General features: G+C 34.3%; 1 protein-coding gene and 1 pseudogene across 1 annotated transcript; both read left to right on the top strand.

Annotated features, from left to right (window-relative positions):
- Positions 1-3,794, top strand: part of LOC18607601 — a 4,529-nt pseudogene extending 735 nt beyond the window's left edge.
- Positions 7,321-9,541, top strand: LOC108660994 (putative amidase C869.01). Its single transcript, XM_018116544.1, has 5 exons — positions 7,321-7,900; positions 8,245-8,323; positions 8,462-8,701; positions 8,820-9,018; positions 9,127-9,541. The coding sequence occupies exons 1-5, from the start codon at positions 7,351-7,353 to the stop codon at positions 9,481-9,483; spliced, it is 1,425 nt and encodes a 474-aa protein (XP_017972033.1). The 5' UTR covers positions 7,321-7,350; the 3' UTR covers positions 9,484-9,541.

Here is a 10,247-nt window from a genome sequence, read left to right as displayed (position 1 = left end):
CTAATTCATATATTATATATTTATTTTAATTATAACATTACAAAATATTTTTAACAATGTAATAAAATTGAAAGGTAAAAATGCTAATATTGCAAAGTGCAATGTAATGTGATTACATTGGTTTTAGATTATAATCACATTATATTCCTTGACTGTAATGTGATTACATTGCAGTGGTCTGTTGCAAAACAAACATTACAATATAATTTAATTAGACATATTGTAGGGAATGTACTCTCCCTTTCCTCATACCAAATGCTACCATAAAGTTATTTTATGCATCTTTGAAACCTAAAATTGAGTTAAGTCTTATAGTTTTAAGTAATTCATAAGTAATTTTATACTTAGTAGTAATTTAATTTATGTCATTACATTTATCATTTATGCAGTTTCAATGAATTTTTTGTTTAAATCCCTCATTTCAGTCTCTAATTAATTGATTTTCTAATATTAAATGATGTGCAAGGACTTGGAACTAAAATGACAAATGATGGTGCTAGTAGCTTAAGAAATGCCTCAAAATATGATGTAATATTTTGAGCATAACTCGAGCTATAAAACTCCAATTGACATAATTCTTGACCTACAAAAAGCTAAGAAGAAGAGCTACAACTTTGATGTTTAACACTTTAACTAATTCGGAAGGGATCATGGTAAAAAATGTGAAGAAATTTGACTGATTGTAGTAGGCTGCAGTCAGTGTTAACAGAATCTTGGGTGCCTAGGCACCGAATGCACTGTCCAACATGTTAAAACAAGTTACAAAACAGAACCTTGGGTGCCTAGGCACCAGTCCTTGGGCACCTAGGTATTGATACGTAATTCTACACATTTTTGGCCATTCGATTTTACATCAAATGGTCATAAAAAAGGATATAAATACAATCGTTTTTTAGGGCTAAAAACTAGCATCTTGAGGAGCAACTTCGGAGGCAAAAAGAAGCTTTCCACAAGGAGAAAAGTAGAGGAAAAATCTTGAAGAAAAACTTGACAAAGCTATTCCAAAAGAGTTTTCTCTCACTAGCTTTATTTTTCTCTCTTTAAATCTCATTGTATAAATGCTTAGTTTTGCTGAAACTTTATTGTGGGCTATTGAAATGTTAAGCTAAACTTTCTTTTCTAGAATTACGGTGGATATTTATATATAGTTTGGATGCTTAATTGACTATTACTTGTTTTTATGGAATATTTAGTGTTTATTAAAATCTACATATATTTCTCATTTTTTTGACTGATAACTAATAGGATATATATGAGTTTTTAGATAATACTTGAAAAAATTAGTCTAAAAATACCATAGTTTAAGTAGTTTATGATCATTGCAATTAAGAATTAATTGGGTGATTTGTTAATGGGGTAGATATACACCCATTAACCATATACAACCACTTTAGAAGACCTATAATTAAAGAACTTAGCTTAATTAATTAGCTATAGACATATAAAGAATTAAATTAAGGTAGGCCATTGTACGATATCTTGATAGAGAATCGTACATGCTTAAGGATCCTAGGCTAGCATTAGTTTTCCATAAAAGTAGGTAATTAGTCAATGTTAGGTCCAAATGAAGCATTAATTGAAACCATAATTCTAGGTACTTCCCCAGTGTTCTCCAACTCAATTTACTTGTATTTTTTTTAGCTTAGTTTAATAGTTTAGCTTTACTACTTTAATTTTCATTTTCAAATATTTTCCAAATTAGATTTTTTTGGACAAGATTGGATTGTCCAATTTTAATAATTAGTAAGAATTTAGATTCAATTTTCTGTGAAGATAATAATTCACTTACTGCTATATTACTTATTGACTATGTGCACTTGCATGATGTTTTACTAATTTAATAAAAGTTTTAAAATAAATTATCTTGATAAATTAGCAAGCGAGAATACCAAGCTGATGCTGCAGACAAAGAGCGGAAGTACTATTATGGTTCACTGCCTGACTTGCACGGCGTTCCCATTCTGCTCAAGGATAACATCAGTACTAAAGATAAGCTGAACACCACGGCCGGTTCCTTTGCATTGCTTGGCTCAGTCGTGCCAAGGGATGCAGGGATAGTGGTTAAATTGAGAAAAGCTGGAGCAATCATTCTGGGTCAAGCTAGCTGGAGTGAGTGGCCTAATTTTAGGTCGCTTACTGCACCCGCTGGCTTTAGTCCAAGAGGTGGGCAGGGTAAGGTGAGTTAAATGAATCATCCACTCCCAAATTAGTTCTGATCTTACGGGTCTTTTGAAATTACCATATTGACCAGTATGCATGCTCATATACGTTCTTATAATTGCTCTTTTGAACAATTATTATCCCCAATTACTAGCTAGTGTGTAAAAAACAAATGCATGTTCCACGAAGTAATACAGCTTGTTCTGTAATGGCTTGCAGAATCCTTATGTCTTGTCTGCAACTCCTTGTGGGCCAAGTAGTGGATCAGCAATGTCAGTGGCCGCAACCTCGGTAACAGTGTCATTAGGGATGGAGACTGATGGAGCCCTCTTATGTCCTGCCCGTTTTAATTCAGTAGGGGGCCTCAAACGTACAGTTGGTCTCACCAGCCGAGCTGGGGTCAGTAACAATTATTACTCCAAGAGAGGACACCATTGGGCTAAGTCGCGCTTTATTACTGTTACTTTGAAATGGTTTTTTTTTTCTTTCTTTTTTTTTTAAAAAAGAAATGGCTTTTTTTTCTTTCTGATTTGTCGTTTGTGATTAATTCTTCTGTGAGATGTTATTAATGGTCATAACCTCAACGAAATACCTCTTCACTATTGGATTCAACAGGCCTATCTGCACGACAGTGTTGGATGCTGTTTACGTTCTTGGTGCCATTGTACGCTTCGATTCGAATGACCAAGCAACTAGATATGCTTCAGCGTACATTCCTCCTGGTGGCTATAAACAATTCCTTAATAGCTATGGGCTCAAAGGAAAGAGATTCGGAATAGTGAGAAATCCATTTTTCAAAATTGTTGAAGGATTAGGTTTAGGGCAGACTTTTGAGAACCATTTACAGACATTAAGGTAACGCACAAAGAAAATTATAACTAACAATTTGTATTCAGCCAGCTGGGATGACCGGGTTAGCCTAATGCCAAATGGATTAATCATTTTAACAAAGGACTAACTTTTTGTGAATTCAGGGGAGAAGGAGCAGTTGTGGTGGACAATTTGCAAATAGCCAACATCGACGTTATACTGAATGTCACCTTAAGTGGTGAAGCAGTAGCAACCTTAGCTGAGTTCAAATTGTCCTTGAATGCCCATCTTAAAGAGTTGGCGGCTTCCCCAGGGCGATCCTTGGCAGATATCATTGCCTTCAACCTGAAATTCTCTCATTTGGTTGGTATAATAGCATGAAATTATGCATATGTACATTAATTATTTCGAGAAACATTCCACATGATTAATGATCACACTTAATGTTGGTTAATATGGTGGCCTTTGTAGGAATTGACATATAAAATAGGCCAAGGTATCTTTCTTGCAGCCCAGGCCACATATGAGATTGGCGCTCAAGAGAGGGCATTGTCAAACTTGGAAAATCTGTCGAGAAATGGATTCGAGAAGTTGCTGAGAGAGTACAAGCTGGATCAATTGGTGACTCCTAGGTCAGATGTTTCTCCTGCGTATGCAAGTGGAGGGTTCCCTGCAATTATCGTGCCTGCTGGACATGATAGCAGTGGGTGCCTATTGGCCTTTAATTTGGGGGACTGAAGGGCTCGGAGCCCAAGTTAATTGAAATCGCATATGGCTTTAAGCAAGCTACCAAGATTAGGAAGCCTCCTTCATTCAAACCTTGAAAATTACTTTCTACTACGGCCCTTCACCTATTTTCTGTTTGCTACTTATGAAATTATGCATGAAAAATTATGTTTCTCTCTTCTTCAGTTTTCAGAATTTTCATTGATTAAAATTTCTAAACAACAATTTATTTTTTTTATATATCTTTATAACCGATCTATAGGATTAAAGTTGATATACACATTATATATATCTGTATATATATATATATATATATATATATATATATCTATCTTAGATTAAAAAAACAATATTATTTTGATTTTTAATCTTCAACGTATATTCGATCTTCTTTCTTTCTTTTTTGATATGAAATATAAAATTTACGTTTGAAAAAGAACAGAAATTAATATGTAACTGAAACGTATGAACATCAACATGAATGATCACGGTTAAGCATTCGCCTAACATATTGAGCATCGTCACGAAAAGGTTCGATGGCCGACTCACAGTCCACCTAGAGGTTTTGTTCTTCAAAAAGAAACAGTCTATTATTTCTTCCCTGGTGTACCACGCTTCTTGTTGAAGAAAAAGTATGTTGGCAGGATGACAAAAGTCATGGACCCATATCCTTCATGACAAAGTGTTTAATTGGTCCCAGCGACTGCACAGAAAATAGGATTTGCTTTAACATATGCCCCTCACCATAGGCAGCAAATTTAACATTACCCTTTTAGAAGTTAATGGTCTAGCTGATCAATTGAAAAATAAGCAGTGATACGCTGATCATATTTCAGTAACAGTGGCTCTTTGCTGGGTTGAATCTCTGTTTGTTGTTGTTCTGATGTATATAAGTTGCTGGCTTTAGACGTCTTTGGGGCAGTGATTTTTTGTGTAAAACCACACAGCTCGTGTACGTAGATGGGGACAATGCAAGATGATGCTTAAGTTGTTCTGGTGTTATTACCATTCATGTATTTTTGATATGACAATTTGCGTATTCGTGTTTTATTCATATCGTGTAAATATAATATATTAACAGTTATATGAGTAAATACGAATATGATATAATTAATTAATCATGTTAAAATTTTAAATACGTATATGAATATGTTTAATAAACGTGCAATACGACACGATACGATTAACATCTTATTAAGCATGTCGAGTTAAATTTTATATGACACGACATAATTAATACGATTAAAGTTTATATGATTTATGATATGTTTACATAATTGATACAGTTAACATGATTAAATTAAAATATGTACGAGAAAAATATGATTATATTATTCAAATTTACAACAAAAAATTATAAATATCATAATATTTACCAAATATAATAAAATTTAATATCAATAAATCTTAATCATTACAAAAATATTTGTATTTGTATGAATAAATAAATTCTTACTAAATGTGTCTATATGACAAGTAAATACGAATAAATAAATAGATAATAAATGAGTTATAGGTTATACGGGTACAAGATAACATGATTAACTAATCGTGTCTTAAACAAGTTAAGTGAATTTGACATGGTTAAAACAATTTATTCGTATCTTAATCATGTTGACACGATTAATACATGAAATACGATTAATTTAAATTCAAACTTAATTAAACTCGAGTCATGTTGTTGTGTCATATATAAAATTGTTAAATCTAGTCTACTCACAAGAGATAATGCATCTTAGGGTCCGGCACTCCGTGAAAAAAATTTACTATATTAAGCGATATGATCGCCAGCCAAACTGTTTTTGTATTGTTCCAAGCTAGGGCTCTGATTTAAAAAGCCATTATACTTTCTCTGCGGTGAAGACTCTAGTATTTCACCAAAAAGAAAAAGAAAAAAAAAACTTGTATTCCAATTTAATTTGTGTACTGACCCAAAGCCGTAGGCTGCCAAACTAACAGATCTTCCTCATTGGCATTCATCAAAAGTAATGTCTTGGATCAACATATTTCTCCTTCTACTACCCTTCAAATTTGACTATTATCCTTTTGTGCCCAAATTAATTAAGAATAATTAACTTAATTTTATTGGATGAACCAAAAAAAATTGAATGTTGAAACTCTTCAACGTTAAATTTTTAGGATAGAATATTAGATTTGCTTTAAAAAATAAAATATAAATAAATTTTGATTGATTTTTTTTTGCCTAAGATATGTATACATATCTAATAAATATGTTTTAAAGATGATATAAAAGCTTTTAGTCAATACTATGTAGGGGTAATATAATCAAAATGTTAAAAAGCTGATATAGTTAACTAATAAAAAATTTTAAACAACTTTGACTTCAATTTTTAGAAAAATAATTGTGATTAAATATAGTAAGAAGGTTCTAATTACTTAAGATTTTCAATTGTTTCAATCCAATATTATTGGTTATTGAACATGTTGCAGGTTGGATCAACCTTACATGCACATAGGTATATACACAATGCCTTTAAAGACATTAATTGGAATAAGTACCATTAAAAAGAAAATGAAAAAGAAAAGAAAAAAGCACCTTTAGATCATTAACATTTCAGTGATTATTTGGTGAATTAGTTAGCTTGTGTTTAATTAGTTGGTAAAATCAATAATTTGAAACTGAAAATTCCTTCATTTTGTTTGGAGATTAACATAAGAAGAAAGAGAGGATTACCTCTTTTGTTTAGTCTAGTCACAGAACAGCAAAAACAAACATATTAACAAACAAACCTCATTGACAGGGAGAAAGACAATGTATTGCTTTCAAAATACATAATCCCATTTAAAATCAAATTTAATATTTTAGTATATTCATGAATGATTCTTCTTTTTTAGGATATGTTATAAGAAAAGAAATATTATATTTCAAAATTATTTGTATATATACAAAAATGAATAACATATAGATAAGAGGTCAATTTTATTTATAATGGAAACCTAATTAGTTATTATAATCTAATTAGCTAACTAAGCAACTAAAAATATTATATTATAACTGTATCATTAAATTTGTACAAAAATTTTGACAAAATGTTTGTATGTATATATATGAACTATGTGTAAATCTATGTCTAAACTAATTTAAAAAAAAAAAAGTTTACCTCTTTGAGTGCTATAAACTTGATAGCAAATTTTTTAGTTTTACCTGCTCAACACTCAAAATTCCAAGCTCTAGACGACACACGTATTGTCTCTATACCTCAAAAACTTGCTAAAGATCCAAATTAAACAGTATAAGGAAATTCACCGGAAATGGACGGCAAAGGCCCTGAGGGTTGAACTGGTCATACATGCAGTATAAGGTTCGAGGACAGCTGCACTGTGAAGATTCCTTCATGAAAAGGAGAATTAGATAATTGATTATAGGACTGTTCCCAAGTGCTTGTGCGTTTTCTCAGATGACTTTGTTTATTTCGCCAAATGTAATTGGTCCAAGGAAGTGGTCACGACTCGCAACCTACCTAGATTACAAATGAAAAATGGAGTTTTCTTGAGTTAAACAATCAGTTAAAGCCCCCAAACGTAATCCATTTATAGGATAGGGAATTTCTAATCTAATTCAAGCTCAAAACTGAAGTCTAAAAGTTAGCAAGTTGTCTCAGTGAGTCAAATTCCCTCCATTACAGCTTAACCATGGCCGCCAATTCTTCTCTAAGGAGCTCTTCCGTCTTATTCCTCATCATTCTGATTCTTTCACCAATATCATCATCCGGGTTTTCCACCAGTACAACGACACACTACTCATTCTCAATCAAAGAAGCGACAATAAAAGATATAAAACTAGCTGTCCAGAGAAACGAACTCACCTCAAGGCAACTTGTTGAGTTCTATCTCGGAGAAATCGTCAGGCTCAATGTGCTCCTTAAAGGGATCATAGAAGTGAACCCTGATGCTTTGTATCAAGCTGATACTGCAGACAAAGAGCGGAAGTACTATAATGGTTTACTGCCTGACTTGCACGGTATTCCCATTCTGCTCAAGGATAACATTGGTACTAATGATAAGCTGAACACCACGGCCGGTTCCTTTGCATTGCTTGGCTCAGTCGTGCCAAGGGATGCGGGGGTAGTGATGAAATTGAGAAAAGCTGGAGCAATCATTCTGGGTAAAGCTAGCTTGAGTGAGTGGTCTATGTTTAGGTCGTTGACTGCACCCGCTGGCTTTAGTCCAAGAGGTGGGCAGGGTAAGGTGAGTTAAATGAATCATCCACTCCCAAATTATTTCTGCTCTTACGGGTCTTTTGAAATTACCATGTTGACCAGTATGCATGCTCGCATGCGTTCTTGTAGTTGTTCTTTTGAACAGTTATTATCCCCAATCACTAGCTAGTGTGTAAAAAAACAAATGCATCTCCCACGACGTAATAGAGCTTGTTCTGTAATGGCTTGCAGAATCCTTATGTCTTGTCCGCAACTCCTTGTGGGTCAAGTAGTGGATCAGCAATTTCAGTGGCCGCAAACTTGGTAACTGTGTCCTTAGGGACGGAGACTGATGGCTCCATCTTATGTCCTGCCAGTTTTAATTCAGTAGTGGGCCTCAAACCTACAGCTGGTCTCACCAGCCGAGCTGGGGTCATTCCAATTACTCCAAGACAGGACACCATTGGGTTAAGTCGCTCTTTATTACTGTTACTTTGCAATGGCTTTCTTTCTTTCTGATTTGTGCTTTGTGATTAATTCTTCTGTGAGATGTTATTAATGGTCCTAACCTCAACGAAATACCTCTTCCCTATTGGATTCAACAGGCCTATCTGCAGGACAGTGTCGGATGCTGTTTATGTTCTTGATGCCATTGTAGGCTTCGACTCGAATGACCATGCAACTAGATATGCTTCAGCTTACATTCCTCCTGGTGGCTATAAACAATTCCTTAATAGCTATGGGCTCAAAGGAAAGAGATTGGGCATAGTGAGAAATCCATTTTTCAAAATTGTTGAAGGATTAGGTTTTGGTCAGACTTTTGAGACCCATTTACAAACACTAAGGTGACACATAAAAAAATTATAACTAACAATTTGTATTCAGGCAGCTGAAATGATCGGCTTAGCCTAATGCCTATTGGTTCAATCTTTTTAATAAAGTACTAACTTTTTGTGAATGCAGGGGAGAAGGTGCTGTTTTGGTAGACAATTTGCAAATAGCCAACATCGATGTTATACTGAATTTCAACTTAAGTGGAGAAGCATTGGCGACCTTAGCTGAGTTCAAATTGTCCTTGAATGCCTACCTTCAAGAGTTGGTGGCTTCCCCAGTGCGATCCTTGGCAGATATCATTGCCTTCAACCTGAAATTCCCCAATTTGGTGGGTATAAGAGCCTGAAATTATGCATATGTACATTAATTATTTCGGGAAACATTCCACAGGATTAATGATCACACTTAATGTTGGTTAATATGGTGGGCTTTGCAGGAACTGACAGATAAAATAGGCCAAGATATCTTTCTGGCAGCCCAGGCCACAAATGGGATTGGCGCTCAAGAGAGGGCAGCATTGTCAAACTTGGAAAATCTGTCGAGAAATGGATTCGAGAAGTTGATGAAAGACTACAAGCTGGATGCATTGGCGACTCCTAGGTCAGATGCTTCTCCTATGTATGCAATTGGAGGGTTCCCAGCAATTATTGTGCCTGCAGGATATGATAGCCAGGGGGTTCCTATTGGCCTTTCCTTTGGGGGACTGAAGGGCTCGGAGCCGAAGCTAATTGAAATCGCATATGGCTTTGAGCAAGCTACCAAGATTAGGAAGCCTCCTTCATTCAAACCTTGAGAATTACTTTCTACTACGGTCCTTTACCTATTGTCTATTTGCTATTCATGAAAATTAAGTATGAAATAAACTATTCGGCATTAATTATTTTTTTTCTCTCTTTTACTTTAATTTTCAGAACTTTCAACGTATGAACATCAACATGAATGATCATGGTTAAGCATTCCCCTAACAAATCGTCACAAAAAGGTGCGATGACTGAAAGTCACAGCCCAGCTAGAGGTTTTGTTCTTCAAAAAGGAACAGTCTATTATTTCTTCCCTCGTGTACCACGCTTCTTGTTAAAGATAAAGAAAAAGAAAAAGTATATTCGCAGGACGACAAAGTCATGGACCCAGATCCTTCGTGACAATGTGTTTCATTGGTCCCAGCCACCACACACGACATAGGATTCGCTTTGCCCCTCACCATGGTCGATTGAATAAGCTAAAGGCCGAAAAGAAGCATGCATTTACACTGCAGCAATCGATTAGTATTTGTTGCTTTCCTACTGCTGGAATAAAATGAGGATAACATGTGCACACCGCAGGAATTGACTAATGGAATCAAATCACTATTATGCTTAATCTTACACGAAACCTTAAGTAGATAAATTTGATAAAGGATGAAAATAAATGGGTCATGTTAAATTTAGTTTTATTTTATATTTAGATTTCTTAATACTATGCTTATTTATACTCAACGAATTAGTTACGAAAATTCATGTTGTCCAAATAAAAAAAATTACTTCTAATTAAAATATTTAATTTTAATTAATAAAATGC

Source organism: Theobroma cacao, chromosome 2, assembly GCF_000208745.1.
Source record: "Theobroma cacao cultivar B97-61/B2 chromosome 2, Criollo_cocoa_genome_V2, whole genome shotgun sequence".
Lineage (NCBI taxonomy): Eukaryota > Viridiplantae > Streptophyta > Magnoliopsida > Malvales > Malvaceae > Theobroma > Theobroma cacao.
The sequence above is the reverse complement of the archived record's forward strand: the minus strand, read 5'-3'. Positions and strand labels throughout refer to the sequence as shown.

Excerpts from the sequence above, each read along its gene's own strand:
- LOC108660994 (XM_018116544.1), top strand. The coding sequence starts at position 7,351 with ATGGCCGCCAATTCTTCTCTAAGGAGCTCTTCCGTCTTATTCCTCATC. Across the intron at positions 7,901-8,244 it reads TAGTCCAAGAGGTGGGCAGG|TAGTGGGCCTCAAACCTACA; the intron begins GTAAGGTGAGTT and ends GTTTTAATTCAG. Across the intron at positions 8,324-8,461 it reads CCAAGACAGGACACCATTGG|GCCTATCTGCAGGACAGTGT; the intron begins GTTAAGTCGCTC and ends TGGATTCAACAG.